This window comes from Centrocercus urophasianus, unplaced genomic scaffold (genome assembly GCF_019232065.1).
Source record: "Centrocercus urophasianus isolate 14NV4802_14NV808 unplaced genomic scaffold, USGS_Curo_1.0 seq_12, whole genome shotgun sequence".
NCBI lineage: Eukaryota > Metazoa > Chordata > Aves > Galliformes > Phasianidae > Centrocercus > Centrocercus urophasianus.
Genome location: NW_024884364.1, coordinates 33,668,540 through 33,688,791, shown reverse-complemented (window position 1 = coordinate 33,688,791; position 20,252 = coordinate 33,668,540). Strand labels below are relative to the sequence as shown.

Here is a 20,252-nt window from a genome sequence, read left to right as displayed (position 1 = left end):
TTAAAAAAGAAACAAAGTCTGAACTTGCAGATAGGTGAAAAACCTCTTCCATACCTTCAAATTGTTTGGATGTTTATGTGTCCATGCCAAAAGCATAGCAGCAAACAAGTCTCCTGTTCCAACAAAGACAGCATCCACTTTAGGAGATTCCACTCGAATTCTCTGTGTTATCTTGGTACCATCTGCATTAGCTGCAACACAGAGACACAGTTAAGCAATTAATACATACAACAGCACCTACTATAATTTAAAAATGACAATCAGATTTGAATTCCTCTATTGTTTGGAATGTAAAGATGCCAAGGAGTACTGCAAACATTGTACCAGCTCTTTTTCAATTCAGTCCCAAAACTCTGCTGAGTAGGATAGCCTTTACAACTTACTTTTGTAGTACTTCACTTTTGCAGGAAAAGGGAACTAGCACAATTACTTTCGTACAGAAATGGGAGCCTAAAATGTTTCATTTAGACTGCAGCAGCAGTTTGCTCAGATGCTGAGCAAGGGAATCTGCCAAATCCTAGGTGGACCATACCCAACCAGAATCTAGAGAACCTCTAGAGTAGGAACAGCAGAGAATATCTGATCCATGTGCCATGTTGTTATTGCCTCTGGAATTATATAACTTACTCAAGATTGGCATGTACTAAGCACTAACAAACATCAAGAGATTCTCAGTGAAGTCTAAATGAAATAGCAGTACTTTTTTTTGTTTGTTTCTCAGTCCAGAAAGTGGCACCTAGACTGAGACCACACAGACAAACAAAAAAAACCCCAAGATTATCTACCACATCAATAACTCTGTTTTTCTCATGTAGAAACATCCTGCAACAATCCAAACAGACTCTTTGTGATGGTACAGATGGAATAGAAACAACAAGCAGACGGGCGTTTTACAACCAAATATCAGGGAAGAACAATCTGTTAACAAAACAGTTAAACTTCTCATTAATGCCTTTAAGCCATCCAAAAGTTCTCTTTCATACCATTACTGCTTGTCAGGACCACTATTATGGATTTCAATAGCATTGATCACCCTCACACAGAACACCTACTCCTGTATCTTCTGCCCACTGGCCCAGAAGCTGTGCAGATGCTCAGGCATAAGCATCCGTGCCGGAGCCATGTAGTAGTAGTACCTGCATCCTGTCCTGCTCTCCTTACTTCCTGACTGGAATTTGCTGATCAATCTCTGACCTACGTTGTCTCACCTTTCTTTGATGATCACTGGTCTGTCAGTGGGATCTGTATGCTACCACCATTCAGTTCTGCTCACCTTGTTCAGACATGCTATAGTCACCCCCACCTCTCAGCCTGTCTTTCCTCATTGAGCAGCCCTGTTCTTACTGCTCCCTGGTGTTACTGTACAGAAGGAGGAGTTCACTTAAGGAATTATCTCCTTGAACTACAAGTGGACCTGATGAAATCATTTCCTCACAAAGTGAAAGCACTGAACTAGTTTGTTTGTTTGTTTTGTTTTTAAAAAAAAAGAGACCAAACATACTAACGAAGCAGTTTGTAACTTACTTTTCCTGTAGCTTCCCAGAGCAATCAGGTAGTCGTTTCCTAGCGGTGCCTGTAGATCTGAGCTGGTTATCACCACAGTCTCTGGTCCCATGGTATGGAGCATATCCATTACCTTCCCATGTGCAAAAAGGCAGGAATCAGTGATCAACATGTGTTGATTAAATCTTGCATCATCCAGAGCAATTTTTCACAAGCACATTACTTTGCCATCTTTTGTAGAGAATGAATGGTTTTCACTCAAATAATTCACTTGAATTAGTGGTATTAATTTGAAATAGGGGAATCATTCATATTTAATGCACACACTTGTTCGAATATCCAAGTATCTCTGTTATCTTTGGATGCTTCTCTGAAATAGCTGAAACAGAATGTTCTTTATCAAAACTTTTCTCTGCATCATGTTTCCAAAACATACTATCAAAAGAACAAGAGAACAAGTACACAGAGACATGCATCTGAGCTGGTATCTTTAAACACATACTACAAAGCTAGGAAGTTCAGGCTGGGAAGTATTGTTTAGTTACATATTTAGGAGTTAGCAAAAACAACAACTTAAAGAACTGAGTTGGAGGCACGACTGTGCCTATCTCCATCTTCCTTTCCCATTCTGTTACAAATACAAAATATTCACCAGTAAATTATGTACCTAATAGATGAATTATCTCTCAAAGTATTCCTCACTTAAAACCATTAATGCTCTACTTCTGGCACCACAGCTGGTTGTTACAAGACTGGTTTTGATTCCACAGAAGAGTGAATGACTTTAGGTAATGAGTTTAGCATAAAATACACAAAATATTAGTTTTCCCAGAAGTGTTGAACTAAAAATTCCCTCAGGCTGGCTATGACGCATGAACAATTGAATGGTAAGGATTAATATGTGCTTTTTAAAAATTCTGTCTTTTGTCTAGTAAGCCTCCAAGTTTCTTCAGCTGTCACAACTCTCTGCACAGACATCAGTTGGGTTTTAAAGAAGCAGTGAGCTCACAAACACATGCTGACATGATCAGCCCGTGAATAACATTAAACTTCATTTCTCTTCTCATCCACGATTTAACAAGCATCTACTCTATTTCTGGTTGTGGGACCCAGCCTCCTCTACATTAAACTTAGGCTACACTTAAAACTAAAAAACAAAAAAAAAAAAAAACACAACTCCGCTGTCACCACTGGTCTTGCTGAAGAAATCAGTGAAAGCATGTCACCTTGGGAATAGATAGCAGAATTCCTACCATCTCCAAAGGGAACAAATTCCAGCACGAATTATTACTTTGAAGGAGAGACGTGTATATAATAGGCAGCTCAATGAGAAAGACATATTTAAATGTAATAACCTGCAGGCAACTTCTTAAAAATGTTTCCATCCTAAGTCTAATTCCATCAAGTTGGCTGGAAGTGTGGATCTGCCTGGGGGTAGCGAGGCCCTACAGAGGGATCTGGACAGGCTGGAGAGCTGGGCTGAAGCCAATGGGATGAGTTTCAACAAGGCCAAATGCCGGGTCCTGCACTTCGGCCACAACAACCCCAGGCGACGCTACAGGCTTGGGGCTGAGTGGCTGGAGGACTGCGTAGAGGAAATGGACCTGGGGGTATTGATTGATGCTCGGCTGAACATGAGCCGACAGTGTGCCCAGGTGGCCAAGAAGGCCATGGCATCCTGGCTTGCATCAGAAACAGTGTTGCAAGCAGGAGCAGAGAGGTGATTGTTCCCCTATACTCAGCACTGGTGAGGCCACACCTCAAGTACTGCATCCAGTTTTGGGCCCCTCACTGCAAGAAAGATATTGAGGCCCTGGAACGTGTTCAAAGGAGGGCAACAAAGCTGGTGAGGGGTCTGGAACACAGGCCATATGAGGAGAGGCTGAAGGAGCTGGGAATGTTCAGCCTGGAGAAGAGGAGGCTCAGGGGAGACCTCATTGCTCTCTATAACTTCCTGAAGGGAGGTTGTAGTGAGCTGGGGGTCGGCCTCTTCTCTCGTGTCGTTAGTGATAGGACCAGGGGGAATGGCTTCAAGCTACGGCAGGGGAGATTCAGGCTGGACATGAGAAAGTATTACTTTTCAGAAAGGGTGGTCAGGCACTGGAACAGACTGCCCAGGGAGGTGGTGGAGTCACCGACCCTGGGGGTGTTCAAGGAAAGGCTGGATGTTGTGTTGAGGGACATGGTTTAGTGGGAGCTATTGGGAATAGGTGAACGGTTGGACTGGGTGATCTTTTAGGTCTTTTCCAACCTTGGTGATTCTATGATCTTCACAGGAGATTTTTAAAAGCTTAAAGAAGAACTAGCATTCACGAGTTGGAAAGTTGTAATTGTTTAGCACATGAAACTAATATTTGCTGTTGTAACATGCAAACCAAAAACCAACAGGAGCTCAGCCAATAGAGTTGTTCTGAAGACTATGGTACCACTTGGGAGGATGAGAATAGAAGAAATGAGTAACAGTTAGCAGCTAGGTAGCATTCAGCACCCTCATCCATCACAGCGCAGTAATATAGAACTGATGTGAAAAGGAAAACGAACTCAGATCTTTGGAGCTGCTTTTTGCTGCGAAGAGATGGTAGTCAGCTGACACTGCATGACGTTGCTGGAGGAAAAAAAACAATAAACATTAGGGCTGACAGAGCCCAGCTACTCTCCAGGGTTCCTCTGCAGCTGCTGTTTGTTTAAAGATTGTGTTCCTTTGAAGTTCAAAATCAAACTGGCATAAATGACATCAGTCCATTATGAAAGCACTTGACTTGTCAACAAAACAAAAAGCTCAGATCTTTTTTAAAAACAAACATAAAACTACATTCCTATTTTGTCCTTCATCACCATATCCTATAGATTTTTAAAAGTTATTCAACCTGTGTAAAAGGGTAAATCCTTACACCTCAATGCAGTGCATTTGCAGATTACATATCATTAATGTAGGATAATGAGAGCAGCTGCCAGCACTCCAGATCTGCCCACCTTTCACCAGGAGTTACCTGAGGGTCATCACTCCCAATCCATTTTCCCATCTATGCACTACTTTTGCAATGCAGGTCTCATGGCCTGCAAGTCAATTTCCAAAAAAAAGAAACAAAACAACAGCCAACGCTGTATTTCATAGAATCATAGAATCACCAAGGTTGGAAAGACCTAAAAGATCACCCAGTCCAACCGTTCACCTATTCCCAATAGCTCCCATTAAACCATGTCCCTCAACACAACATCCAGTCTTTCCTTGAACACCCCCAGGGTCGGTGATTCCACCACCTCCCTGGGTGGTGGAATTGGATTTGGTCAATCCTCTTCAAGAGTTTCCTAGTAAGCTCTCTTCCTAGCAAACTGTGTCAATAGGAGAATGAGAAATAACCGTGCTATCACTCAGCATTGCTGCTGCACGACTAGCATGTGGACAGCAGAGGGAGCGACTTACACAGGTTTCTAATGAGCAGAATCCCTCGGGGTTTTCACCTCAGCCAATGACAAGGAACCACACTGTCAGCAGTACTGATCTGCATGCATGCTGCTGCTTCCCTCCTACACTGCAGAAACTCAGTGACCTGCTCATTAACACTGCACTGTCTTTATTTGTAGTTCTTTCGGGAAGTTTCTTCAGAAGTCTGACGTGAGAACAGAGAACATTTTGCACACTGACAGTACAAGGCTTTAACGACTGATGGAGAGAGAGAGGCCCAAGTGATTTCAAGGTTAACGACAAATGGCAAACACTGCAGGTAGAGTTAAAGAATAAGATCTTGCACAACCTATTCTTTATTTACTTACCTCTAAAGCATCTTTTTCTGTGTAAATCTTCCTCCCAGTAAGTAACCTGAGAATGAAACAGAAATCTTGAAGGAGCACACATCTCCCAGGCAATAACAGCTTTGTTTATTCTTTGAAAGGATGAAAGCTTAAACAATTTGTTCACTATGCAGTCTGCTGTACCAGACTGCAGTCTTTAGAAGTCACATGCACAGATACACAGTGCTTCTGCAGCATGATTGTATCAGTTCTAACCAAATTCTGTACCCTAACATTACTTCATGAGCATTTTCTCTCCATCTCCTACATAGCTGCTCCCTCCCTTTAGGGGGACAGCAGTAATGTATCATAACAGATCATCTCCTGACCAAAGAGTCACGGCTATGGAGACAGGGTGAGGATGAGGCAAATTCTTATTTCACATCGGATGTTGCCATGGTGGTATTTCTAAATCAAAATCAGGGAGTTTTAGTCAAACTATTTCAGTTTTTAATATTATGACATATAATACAAATTTTTGCAGGAATGGGTAGAATAAGAGAGGGGAGAGAGGTATTTTTTCAACAACTGTAGATATACAGTCTCTGGAAGCAGTCATGTAAAACGAGAGACTGGAGAAAATAAAATAATGGTGTTCCTCAAATAAATCCCTTTTTTTTTTTCCTGGTTTCAGTATAGAACAGTTTGAAGAAGAGCAGTACTTTAAAGCAACAGCTAAAAACCAAAACCCAACACATGCATACATACAGTACTATACTGAGACAAATGAAAGAATGAGTACCAGCCTCCCGTTTTTATCCCTGGGTTTACTTGAGTATAAAAGAAATGGAGTACTCACTCAGCCTCAAACTGGTTAGGAGTAATTATATCAGCAACAGGTACAACTTTGTCCCTATAGACTGGGAGGAGATCCTTAGGCACATACTGAGGGAGAAAAAAATAGTATGAAGTGTCATCAGCTATTTCAGATATGGGAGTGACATGCTCCTTCCCTGAACTACCATTGATGCTGACACTTCGTAATCTTAAAGCTCCCAGTGTACTGTTAGGTAGCAGGAATTAAAGTGACTGTGCACCCTGCAGCTGGTAACAGTGGGAGGTGACTGAAACCATCACTAAGTACTCCTAAACTGCATTAAAAGGAAGCAATGTCTAGATGAAGAGTTTTGGGGGTCCCTCTTACCAAGATGACAAAGCCGTGTAAGGAACAAAAATGGGAAACACTTTTTCTTGTCCATATCTCTAAAATAAACTACTTTGCTGTTGTACCAATGGAATGGAGGTTCTCTGCTGCATCACTGCAATACATTGGTTGTATTGCACTGTAGGGATTGAGGAACAAGCAACACTCATGTTGTGTTATTTTGTCCCCTCTTTTCAGTGCAATATTTCTAGGGTGCGCTATACATTCATACACATGAATGGGAAGCCACTCACATACTTTGGTGACTTTAAGTAATGAGGGCCAATGCTCTCTCTTCTGCATTCCTGTCCCACCTCTATCCCATCTTCTTTAGCTATATACAGCCCATTAGCAAAGGCAGACTGGTTCTCTTATTAGGTGACATACACCAAGATACAGCAGGAGCCTAAAAGACCATAAGCCCTTCAGACTTGGAAGAAAGTTGAAAAGCATCAGCTTTTTTTGGCATGGAATGGAGTTCAGCAAGAAACTAAATTGCAGGCCTCAGCTCACCTTCCTGCATCCTGTTTTAGCTCTATTTAACAAAGCCTATATTAAAGTTCTTTGTTTACTAGTAGCCATTCTTCATTAGCACCCCATTTTCCAAATCAGGATTAATCTTTCCTTTTGTCTACGTTTTTTCTCTATTAGGCACATCAGCTACATAAGACAGGGTGTACATACAGATGCATCCTGTGTTCACCTCCTGCTTCAGCTGTATTAGTGACAGATAAAACCTCATTATGTTATTGACCATTAGGTGATACCAGAACCACCCATCATCTTGGGACTGAGCTCACTTATGTTGTCTTGATGAAGTAATGATGCCACTGGACTCTGATTTTAGACAGGAATGCAAGACTAGGATGCATCTAAATCAAGACCTCTTAAATAACCGTTTTATTACTTTTTACATCAGAAGTGAGTTGGTGGGTTGTGTGCTAAACTTTCTCATCTTATTCCATCTACCTTGTGTTCTACCCAAAAGATATGGGTAAGTCCATGGTTATGACTTCTCCCAAGAGCTTTTCAAAGTCACTCTACAGCTAATGCATCTCTACAGATACTATATTTCTGACTTGTTAGAAAAAGCCAAGGACAATAAATATTGCAATGGACATAAAATAAAAGCATGAGACCACAAAATCAATGGCAAATTTATTACTAAGTGCTACTTCACGTGACTTTTCAGGAGCAGGTAAACTGTAAGAAGGTACAAGGACAAAGAGAAAATCATAGCGTGTGACCAGCTAAGGCAGAAGAAAATATTTTCTATCATCACTGCTGATCTTTTCCCACATTCCACTTTTACAGAAACAATCTGCTATTGTTAAGAATGAAACATTTCCTAGTTTGCAATGCACTGGCACACCAAACCTTTCCGTCTCTGTAACAGCCCAACGCCTAACAGGCATCGCAACTCACATGAAATAAGTCATCTTCATTTAGGTTCAGGTGGTATGCCAATTCATATAATCACAGAACGTGAGCAAGCCTACCAGCTGGAACTGCTATCTTGACAGAAGATGAGAGAACTCCAGAGAGAAGTGGAGGGGAAGCAGGGGGATATTTTCCTCTGGACAGGGTACATAGACTACCTGCTCTTAGCAGGGAATTAAGAAGAAGTCTCAGGGCTATGCAGTCACTATCTTCCCTTATACTAAACTCAAGCAAATATAGCAGCTGTAGTACAAACATAGTTGATGCTGGGATTCAAAGCCACACTTGAGGAAAATGGTTTAGTCTTTGGTTTAAAACCAATAAAATTCTATGCATATATACTTATACAGCAAATACTCAATATATCAAGAAAAAGATAAGTACTAACCATGGAGCCTTCTCCATTCCACTTGTCTCCCATCACTGGATCACACACTGTAACAGAGAATAAATCTAGTTTTAGAAATGGGGCCCTATTTTTACTTAAGTGCAAAATTATACTCGCCCAACATACACACAAAATGTTGAATTGTACACATTAAAATTATGTGTATTAAAAAGAAACAAAAAGAAAATCCAGAACAAAGGACAAACTCAAATTTAATGTAATAACACACACTTGGCATGTGTCCTGAATCTTGTTAACAATGTATTTTAAGTGCCCTCAGTTCCAAGAAAGAATGGAAACAGCCTAGCCTTGTACTTGAAAAAAGTAGTAATTGTCTTAAAAGAGCTTTCAGCAAGATAAAAAAAAAATACAAATTGCAAAGTATCAAATCAATGTCTAATTAGTATTTAAGGAAGTTTCTACAAATAACAAGTTTCATTTGTTTGAAAGGATTTTCCTTACAACATGATCCCACTACTAAATATAAAGGGTCTTAGAAATCTTGCTAAGTTCTCTCTACCTGACCACTTCCTCACCATTCTGTGCTTCTTTAGGTTCATACCTCAATACAGCCTTTAGCTTTCACAATACCAAATTGTACTGCAAACTGAAAAACTGAAAATCAAGTTCATGGAGATCTCTTCACTACACCTTCAGAACAAGAACTGTACTTTGTTAACTCTAAATCTGCCATCAGACTATGCAGTATTGTGCCCTGCAAACCCTGTTAACCATCACAGATGCCTGACGACATGGTTTGTTGAACCTGAAGATGGTTCAGCCATCATTCCCAGTTCTTTACCCCAGTAAATGCCACTGACTTTGCTGTGTTACTGTGAATTCTTTGCTCAGTTCAAGCCCATGCTGGTTGAGTTTCATACTGAAACACTCAGGGAATCTCTTCTCACAGGTCTGTTGCTCTTCAAGCATTCCCAGGTAATCTTAACAGAGGGAACCAGAGTTAAACATGCCTCACAGCTTAAGCCAAATTATTAAGCTTATAAGGCACATTAATATACCTGTGGGATGTAGCAAGAAACCACATCAGGGCAGTGTGGGAGAGTCTATCCTACTTTTGACTGACCTGGAAATCAAGAAGAGGCTTCAGCCATTTGTGCTCCCAGCCTGTGCTTATGAATACAAACAGCAACAGCCAGCTGGGATTTCACAAAACTTCCTTTCATACATTACTCCTTAATACATGCTTTTCTTTGGACATTTCATAACATATGAAACATACTGAAAGGCATAATATCACAAAAATCAAATCAATTTTCAATAATGCTGAAATGAAACTTCATTGGAGTCTGAGCTGGTCCCAGCCAGATCAGAGCACAAGATGGCCAAAATACTGGGTTACATCAGACTGACATTTTCATCCTAAAATGTGAAAATGATGGGCATATACAACAAAGTAGCAGAAAGAATTATAACTCACATCCTTACCATATACTAGGTTAGAATTCTGTTGCTTCAACTCTTGCACGATATCCACCACCATTGCAAGAAATGATGTGTCTCTTGTATATCCTTGAGAAGAAAAAAAAAAAAACAAAGAAAAATATCTTTGAAGCAGATTTTCAGGAAAGTTTTTTTTGGGGTGGTAGGGGGGGGGATGGGAGCTGGTCAATGCATAACAGAGAATGGCATTTTTTAGTATTTTTTTCAGAAATAACAGGTGGAAGGCAAATCAAGGCACTTTCTACTCGCCTAGAAATACAATTCAGAAATTCATTTGCTATATGCATGATACATTTAGTGCTCATATGACTTCAAAATGCTTGGACGTATATACAGAAAGGTTTGGACAAAAGGAAAAAAAAGTGTCCTTCTCTTTAAAACACCAGTTTGAGCCAGCACTATTTCATACATGGTACCCAAACAAAATATTCTAAGTTCCATATACTTTTCTCATATTCCAGTTAGAAACAGTGTGGATTTTTTTCTTCCAACATATTAATGCAATGGAGAATTAAACTTGACCATTTCAGAGCAATGGCCAGTAAAATTCCTAATTTGGCTTAGCAGTGAAATAAGTTGTAAAATGATTTTGTTACATCACAAGGCCCTCACCACAATGGTAGCACTACAACATTCATATAGTTATTAATTTATAATACCTGTTTCTTCATTTATATATTTACTATTGTGTTTATTTTATATATTCATTTTATTTATAACGTATTAATTAGTAATTTCATTTTCATTTCCTTTAGTTCATGTAGTAGCATTATTCTAGCAAGGTAGTGCCTTCAGCTTGGAAATGCTCATTCCAGTAAAACGTATTTTTAGAGATTTTTTTTTTTAAGTTGTAAAATTGTTCCAATTTTTACACACTGAGAAGAAATGGAAGAAACTTCCAAGATTTTGAGGCAAAATGCTCTGTCCGTATTAATGATAGTCAGCAAAAAAAGCCAAACAAACAAGGAAAGATTTTGTTTTAAAATGGGCCGTCACGTTAGACTGACTTAATAAAAAACAAAGTAAACATTGGTGATAGAGGCATTTCAAAAGCACTACAGCAAATCCGTGTTTATCTGGCACCTTGAATGCTTTACTGCAAATAAAACAAAGAGATGAAGATCCACAAGTAAGTGACAATCACAAAAGCTAATGAGGTGTCATTTTACAGAATCAGACTAAAGAGAATCATTTCCACTTCAGCCATGATATCTACAGTAATCAGACATGCAGTCAAATACAACCAACTGATAAATTAACGTAAGTGTTTGATAAATCAGGTCATCTGAGGTAGCAAGCTATGGCTGTGCAACACAGTGAGTCACTGTCTCTGCCTGAAGAGAAAAATCTTTTGACCTTGGATGAAGAAAGCCAGATATTTAAGTTCAGCTACAAATCAACTCAACACTTAACAGATGAGATCACAGGAAGTGAGTGCCACTTTCACCCACTTCTCATTGTCTACACTAGAATACACTGAACAGGAGTTTTAAACAAACTTGTACAGACCACAAACCTACCTATACACCTATCATATTTTAAAAGGCATTTTAATAGTTTTTCTTCAAAATGTCTTCTATAGGTGAAGATTTCTGATCTGCTGCATTTTTGCCAGTAGAAGACACTAAAAGAAAAGGAGTTGGGGCAACTTTCAAGAGTGAAAAGTAAAATAAAAAAGGAACACCTTAAAAAAACAAAACACAAAAAAAACAAACCAAACGCCTCAAACACCGTTTGTTGCCTACTAACACTTCCTGAAAACTCCTGCAATACAATTGGCTCTTCTGGGAAACGTCCTCTAGGTGTCTTCTTTCAAGGAAGGAGGTGCTGGAGCAGGTCCAAAGAACAGCAACAGGGCTGTGAAGGGCTTGGAGAATATGCCCTGTGAGGAGAGACTGAAGGAAATGGGGTTATTTGGCCTGAGGAAAAGGAGGCTGAAGGGAGACCTTCTTGCTCTTTTCAAATACCTGAAAGGTGATTGCAGCGAGAGTGGGGTTGGTTTCTTCTCACTGGGACAGGACAAGGGGAAATGGCTTCAAGTTGTACCAGGGTAAGTTTAGGTTGGATATCAGGATACACTTCTTTACAGAAAGAGTTGTTAAGCATTGGAATAGGCTCCCCAGGGGGGTGGTTGAGTCACCATCCCTGGATGTGTTTAAAAACCATTTGCATGTGATGCTCAGGGACATGATTTAGTGGAGGGTTGTTAGGGTAGTATGGTCAGGTTGTGGTTGGACTTGATGATCTTTAAGGTCTTTCAACCTGAGCTATTCTACAATTCTATGATAGAAAGGATGTTCTTTTATTTTTCAATCTTAATGAACCCATTTATGCTGAAATAGATTTCTTAATTTTAACTCAGTCTATTTTCTATTTAGCCTCCTTTAATTTGGAAAAATGTCTTGAAATGGAAGGAAATGTAGCTTTTTAGATATATCATATCCTTCAATCCAGTATGTCTGCTCTGAGGTTAAATCCATTCAGTTAAAGTCTCCAGTTTTCCTTGTGTACAAAGAAAGCACCTTCCTACATGAGGAAGCTGTGAAGTTAATTAAATCAGGCAATTTAATTCTATTTACCTTTAAAAAGTGGCTGCTCACTGCAATAAAAAATGATACTGTAATCTAAACCAGATGCACACCTCCCACTGAGGGGAAACCCCATCAGTACTCTACTCTGAAGAAACAGGAATTGGATGAGAAGCAGTTCGTAATTAAAAATGCTCTTATAATCTCTAGTTTTATAAAGCATTATACACGAAGTTCCCTTTGCAATATTTATGAGCACTTTCCACACAGTGGTGCATAAAATTATGTCCCACAGAACTGCATCTACTTGGGGAAAATGAAAGGACCTGCAAGAAAAAAATATCAAGAAATATAACAGACTAGAATACAAAATCTGTATTGAAAACACAACCTTTTGAAGATCAGGTAAGTAAAACATGGACAGATAACTACATATAAAAGTTACTGATTGTACAGCAGAGAGCTACTAATGAGAATTTAGTAGAAAGAGTCTTCAGGACGAATTTAAAAATAATATTCTGACATTCCTCTTTTTTTTTTTTTTCTTTGGAGTTAATATTTTGTGAGTGACTATGTCTGTACATGACTGGCCTGTGCAAGTCTGTAAGCTATAGATGAGGATCAATTAGCCCATTCAATGACAGCCTTCAGGCAGGAAAAAGACTGTTTCAAACTAAATAGCATAAGCAGTTATGACTACAATATACAACTGAAATTACAGGAGATTGAGAAGAAACATGTAATTTCATGGTTTGGAATAAGGAAGGATATGTGTTATGTATGGAAACTGTTGAGTCACGTCCTGAACCACTGATTCATCACATGGGGAAAGGACTGGGTCAGCCCTAGGAGCACAAGTGAAGGCAATTCAGCTTTGTGACAAGAAGGGGTGGAGCCCAGCTGCACCTCTCTTAGATCCCATTTAAGGGCTGACTGCCACTGGGGAAGAATCTCTTTCTGGAGATCTCTCTTTGGTGGAGCTTTCCCTTACAAACCTGGAATCTTCCAATATGGGTAAGCAATCTTCTTCCCTTATAGCACCTTTCTATCATGCCAATCCTTCTGTCATTACACCTCTGGTGAAACACCTTTTCCCATCACATTGATATCTCTATGCTCATTTACGTTTCGTGTCAACTCCAAAAAAAAAAAAAAAAAAAAAACAAAACCAAAACCCAAGTCATTTTTTACCTGTGAGTACATAATCATATTGGTTGACCTTGTTCAGCTTAAGTCCTTCATACAGTTCATGAAGTTCATCAGAATTTAACACCTGACCCTTCCAGTGGGCATAACCTGCAAAAGAAAAGCCAGGTAATTTTACAAGCAAGATATCCTAATCAGGATCACAGAGTTCAAACACTTGGAGGGACAGTATCAGACATCATCAGCAAAAGGCATTTCTTTCTCTTATGTACCACTGTTGAATGAAGGCTGCTGTCAGCAGAATTGCTCCATTCTCAAACAACCACTGTTTCCCAGAGGAACTAGTGACACTACTATGCAAATTTAGATTGCCCATTCATCAATGAAATGAGTAGAGCACACACAAGCTCACCTATGTTTTCCCATAGAGCCTACACAACTGTTTCTTTCCTGTTGTGAGGGTGATAGACATATTTTATGGGAAGCCTCATTATGGGGAGGCTATTAGTGGAATCTATTTTTGATATTTCATATTAGTATTAAAAAAACCCACAGACAGCAGGATGACCTTTAATTACTAGCCATGAACTCTGCACTATGCAGAGCCTAGATTTTGCCCAGAAGAAAATAGGCTTGTAGGTCTATCTGAAGACCTCTCTGCAGGCATTCATAACTTTCACATTTGTAGTCAGAAGCAGCTTTCATTGGCACCTGCACACACTGCATAGAGTGACCACAGCAGAATAATGTCACGGGATGCTCTTTAAACATGTAATTTTATCTCACAGAGTGCATTCTGAAAAGAGGACAACTCTAATATTGAGGGTGCTGGAGGAGGCAAAAGAGTATTAGAAAGACATCAGAAACCAGACGAACAATATCCATATCCTTGAATGATCCCTAGGAATTATAAGCAAGTATTTTTGGCTGAGAAGTGAAAAAGAAAGCACTTCCAATCTTTGTTAAGTTCAGGGTTTGTTAAAAAGCTTTTCTTTTTATTAAGTGAGATTAGGAAAAGTGAAATGTTACACTAGTATCTTCTTCCACACCAGCCCTGTGAAGAGAAAATGGTATTTTATCTTAATTCCTGCTCTTGGATTTGGAAAGTTCTGTGATAAAAACTCTTGGCTTTGACTATCGCTCTAAACTGTGTTATTAAAGTAATTGCTAAAAGGTGCCCAGAGACTAGGATAAGCACATTTTTCAGTTTCCCTTCTTATAAATGCAAAAACACCCACAGCAGGGTGAGCAGATGGATCATTTTGCTCTCCTTATCTCATGAAGGCCTGGTCCCTAAACCGTGACTCTACGCCAGCTGGCGAAGGGACTGATCGCAGCAGCACTAGGATTTTCTCCTTAGTAAATGGGTTCTCAAAGTCCTTGCAAAGAAACGGGCTAAGCAGCAGATTCCCACACGTCAGGACAGTAGTTTCACTCCAGCAGAGATACTGTGGCAACATCTCACACGTAGGCATGCCTCTCGCTCCAACTATGAGAGGGACCCTTGGCTGCAGCTGTCTCAAGCACTTGGCTTACTCACCATTTATACAACTGCTTGTTCTGCCACACCACGGTTTTAGAGAGACATAACCTAACCTCTCCTTTTTCCCCCAATCTATATTTCTATTGGCACTCCAAAGCCAGTTCAGATAGGAACACGATGCATTTGTATTCCGCCACGTCCAGAATTCACTGGAGAAGCTCAGCTCATTCCTCCTAACACAGTAATTCACCAGGCATGCGAGGAGAATGCCCTCCTCTAGGGAAGAACTGAGGGAAGCCACAGCTCCTTAAAAGAAAACAGGCAATGCCTTCACTGGATCTGCATGGAACTGGGATTCCACTGGGAGCTGAACTACGTTTGAGTGAGAAGAAATAAAATCAATGCTGATGGTGACATGGAAACCACCCTGAACCCCTTCCCCAGGGTATCCTCACATAACATGACAAATTAAGTACATAAACCCATGACCCTGCCTTTATCTTACTTTCCAGCCAGATAGCTGCATCTGTAGAGAGACAGAAGAAAAAGGCAGTTGACTGTTGCTTAAAAAGGACCTTGGGGTCCCAGGAAGATGAAGGGAACTGATGTGAAAAAGGAAAAGCATGGGTAAGCTCTAGTAAGAATCCAGACACATATTGGGAGGTCAAAAATACAATGTGCAGCTGCAAATAGCAAGGAATGACAAGAGCAAGCCTAAACATGTAAAGGCTTTGTGGAAAACCACCAGAATTAAGGACAATAAAAAAGAACCTCTGTATTTCTTGGCTGGATGTGTCAAGCAATGAGTGCAGCTCAAGTTGCAGAGTTGCACTGCAGCAAGACCTAAAGGAAAACCAGCACCCTAGAAACATTGTTCCCATACCTATACCACTACATATGGATACTGGGAAACAGGAAGAAAAAAATTTAAGTCTTCTTTTTACTGCCACTTACTGAAGACTCTCCCTCTGCAATCATATCAGAGTGGCACTTAGCAATACAAAAGCACAGTCTCACAGCATCTGGCTATCTGCACAAAGTGTACAAAAATCACAGCCAAGAAAACTTAATAATGAGTTCCAAGTTTGTACATGGTAAAAAAAAAAAAAAAAAAAAAAAACTTGGTCCCATTTGCAAACTCCAATGGTGGCTAGGCACAGTAGAAAGATTAATAAATGTATCCTACATCTTGGAAGTTAGTGTCAGATTATGGCTTGTGCCTTCCAAAAAGGAAGAAAGATGGATCTTCTTTCAGTTACAAAATCACTGAATAATTCCACTCAGTGCCAGACTAAGCGAGCAGAGGAACGCTGCCAGTCACGATACTGCTTCCCAAAGCTCCATTTACTCAAGCTGACTGCATTAGTCTCCTGGATTAATAAAAAGACTTAAACACATAGTTGAACATAAACTATAAAACATCTGCAAACCCTTCTACTTAACTATATTATAGCCTTTTATTGCAGTTAAATGTTACATATACATTCTAAGTAGGCAAGGGAATAAAAACCATGGGAGATATGGTGCTTCTTGCCTCTCATCCCTCTAAAATGATGAACCTGTCCACTATTTTCCTGGGAAATTCTTTGTTCACCTGCTAGTAGTATGCCAAAACGCCCAAGAGGAATTTATGTGTTTTTCTTTTTTAACCTTCCTCCACTGGTACATTTTTCTTTCCCTTGGAATGCATTTATAAGCTTCTCAATTACTTCCAAGAACGAAGAGAAAAAGACTAAAAATCCCAGGCACATCAGAAGAAAAACAAAACAAAAACAAAATCACCATTTAAGCACAGGAAGGCATGTAAGATTTCTTTGTTTCCAATGAGAAACATTCTGTTCTGAGGTTAGAGCTTCCTCTATTGACTCCCTAGAATAATGTCCTGAGTGTCCAGCTGTGGGCTCCCCGTTTCAAAAAAGACAGATCTCCTAGAACGAGGCCAGTGGAGGACTGCAAAGATGATAAAGGGCCTGGAGCATCTGCTGTATGAGGAAAAGCTGAGAGTCCTGGGTCTGTTCAGCCTGGGGAAAAGACAACTGAGAGGAGATCTGATAAATGTTTATAAATATCCAAAGGGAGGTGGGAGGCAAATGGATGAGGCCAGGCTCTTCTCAGTAGAATGTAGCGATCGGACAAGGAGCAATGGCCTAAAACTTGAACATCAGGAGTTCTATACTAACATGCAGAACAACTTCTCTACAGTAAGAATGATGGAGCACTGGAACAATCTGCCCAGGGAGGTTGTGGAGTCTCCCTCTATGGGGATATTCAGGACTCATCTGGACATTTACCTATGTGACCTATTGCAGGGAACTTGCTCTAGCAGCAGGTTGGACTCAATGATATCTTGAGGTCCCTTCCAACTCCCGTGATTCCATGATTCTGTGACACTTGTCAATAAGCAAGTATTTCACATGAGGAAAAGGAAGAAAGATCAGGTATTTAAGGCATGTGATGGACAAACAGTCTGGTCTCAGCTGTGCAAAAAAAATTCACACGCAAACACTGCAGGCAATCTGACCTAAAAGCATTACTTAATCTTCAGCTATAAGGAAGGCTTCAATCAGAAATGCAGTTCCAAGTTCTCCACTGGACAGAACTGGAGCATTATTTACAGCTGCTCAGTGTGGGAGTAAAATATTGTCACTGTTAGGCACAAGGGAGGATTATTTCTTTTTGTCCCACACTCTGTAGTTGCGAGTGACTGTATGTAGGTGGCAGACTGTGAAGAATCACATCGACAAGAAATAATTATAATTTCTCATATATCAGAACTACCATTCAACCCAGCTGCCCACACAACCCCCTAAGTCGAAGTCAAAAGTGCCTTGTTTTAGAAAGGAAAAGAAAAGAAAAGCACACAACACCAAAGCCAGACTATTTTTTCTGGAACAGCTTCAAAGGTAGAATTTGGGTGGCAGAGCAAGCACAGTGCGTGCTTACCATTAACTTGCCAATTAAAAACAAAACCACAAATCATGGAAAAATTAAAAGTGTGCCCCAAAGCACACTGATAGTCAAAGTAAGACGAGGCTAGATTTTTAATTTTGCACCTTAGACATGTAGATGCTTTTGCACACAGTAAAGCAATAAGGAACTAAAAACCCAAAATCATTGTAAGTTGCGTGACAGATTCTTTTATTTCCACACAAAGCACGATGGCATTCAAGGGTGAGTCACTCTAATCATAGCATAACATCGCCTCACGGAGCAACACGACACTGTTCTCCAAGGGGGCTGATTTAAAACATGTTTTCAAATCTCAGGATTATCAGAGACTAAAGAAAGCTGAATTCTCTGAGCAGGAGTCAGCAGAAACAGGTCTGTGTTATCCTAATCATTTATTAAAGGAATACTGGTTCACTAAAGAAGGTCTGTTAGTCATGAATTCTCCCTGGGTTTTATCTTTTACTGACAAGATTAAGTTTAAAGATGGAGATGTGAAAGAAAATTCACTGTTTTAAACAGTCACATCACATACTTTGCTACCTGTACCCACTCCAGCATGTCACATTCTTTTAGAAACTATGTTCACAGCTAGTCTTTGAAGCAGAAGTTGCATCTTGACTGCAGCAAGGTTTCTAATAAGATGCTGTTCGCATAAGAAAATCAATGCTTTTCTTTCCAGATCACCCAGCACATGATCCCTGTGTATTGTGGCACTGCTCCAGACACAAGCCATAGCCCAGTACTGTACTTCATGTTCACTAATCCCAGCAGTAGCACAGAGCTCACGTACATTAACTTGCGTGCTGTCATGCACAAATGAACTGCAGAAGTCTCTACATGAGAACACAGCTCTATGTTCTCTCTTGAAGGGGAAGTTCTATGGAGAATGTGATTCCTGAATACCAGAAGACAGAATACTGGAACAGGCTGCCCAGAGAGGCTGTGGGGTCTCCTTCTATAGAGATACACAAGATCTGTCTGGATGCCTAACTCTATATATTGTAGGGCACCTGCTTCAGCAGGGGGTTGGACTCTATCATCTCCTGAGGTCCCTTCCAACCCCTGTGATTCTGTGATGAGTCCTAAATATTTTAAAGAACTGCTTATTTAATTCTTGAACATTCTGCTTCAAGAATCTGATCATTCTATTAGTAACCTAACTTGCCTACTTTCAGACACATTCAGTTTATGGTCTAATAAAAGCTCTTTAAAACTCTTTTAACACCATATAAAATTGATTTATTCTTAACACCGAAAACCCAGAAATGACAAAACAAACACCAATCCATTCTGAGCATCTCATTATTTCAGATGCAAAAAATTGCTTCATTTCTGGAAGATTATAACACTTTTACCCAAAGAAACAAACATCACTAATTTTCAAACTAAATACATTAAAGTCACATCAAAACCTCTGTTAAAGCATAAGCACACCTTTGTACTGTACCAAAGGTTACAAGCAGAACAAATAGGTTTTTGCCTGAGCCAAGAGAGATCCCACAGTCCTAGTTTAATTATTACTACTTTTGCGCTTTTTCCTCTACTGCCACTGAAGCTTTTAAATGATAGGAGCATCCTCTAAACTTCTAAAAGCTGCCTGGAGCTGAACATGCTTAGAGGACAGAGGCCTGCTGGTTTGCTCTCTGTTCAAAAAATTAAGCAGGTGATTAATAAAGATGTACCTCTGACATACTAGTAAACTATATAAGTATTTGTCTCTTTTTTTTCCTGACAGAAACCATTTTTGCTCTTTTCTAAGATGCCAAAGTCAACATTTGTGCCTTGATATTTCCTAGAGTACATCTTTCAAACAACTTGCCACAGCAGATTTAACTCCATTGAGTCAAAAACAACAACTTGGAGTGTTTTTAACGGTGAAAGGTATTACTAAACAAATTTCATCTCTGTTTTCAAAAACAGTGTCCTCTAGCACTGAGCTTGTTAGGAAGTCTGAAAGTATGATCTGAATATCTGATACTTTGTTGAGGCTTTGAACTCAAATAAAAATATACCTAAACGTATTACACTCTCATTCCCTCTTGTTCTCCTCCAAAATGCAATTTTAGGGTAACTACTTGGCTTCTAGGTGGGCATACACACAGAAGAAATACATCTAGCTCACACATTTGGGGTTGGTAACATGATGATGAGTGTCACAGGGCCATACCATACAGAAAACAGCAGTGGAGACTCCCTCCTTCACAGGACTGCTTGTGTGGATGGCCGTACTCTAGTTATTTCAGTCTCAATAGGTTACTGCCTTATAAAAGTAACTCACATTCTGAAGTAGCAGGACAGAACATCCCCATGTCATGTCATGTACTAATCCCAAATCCATGGATTTTTGATAGACTCAAAAATTACAATTATGTCCAATATCCTGAAAACAGGAGTGAAACCATAAAACAGAACTCCTTT

At 39.8% G+C, this 20,252-nt stretch overlaps 1 protein-coding gene across 3 annotated transcripts in view; it reads right to left on the bottom strand.

The window, feature by feature from the left end:
• Window positions 1–20,252, bottom strand: part of PDXK (pyridoxal kinase) — a 56,897-nt gene that overhangs the window by 19,302 nt on the left and 17,343 nt on the right. For all 3 annotated transcript variants that reach the window (XM_042809646.1, XM_042809645.1, XM_042809648.1), the window contains exons 3-9: window positions 13,448–13,552; window positions 9,714–9,797; window positions 8,268–8,314; window positions 6,095–6,180; window positions 5,278–5,323; window positions 1,525–1,636; window positions 55–191 (exon numbers count right to left, since the gene is read on the bottom strand). In XM_042809646.1, coding sequence (XP_042665580.1) covers window positions 55–191; window positions 1,525–1,636; window positions 5,278–5,323; window positions 6,095–6,180; window positions 8,268–8,314; window positions 9,714–9,797; window positions 13,448–13,552 — 617 coding nt within the window. The remainder of the gene's footprint in view (window positions 1–54; window positions 192–1,524; window positions 1,637–5,277; window positions 5,324–6,094; window positions 6,181–8,267; window positions 8,315–9,713; window positions 9,798–13,447; window positions 13,553–20,252) is intronic.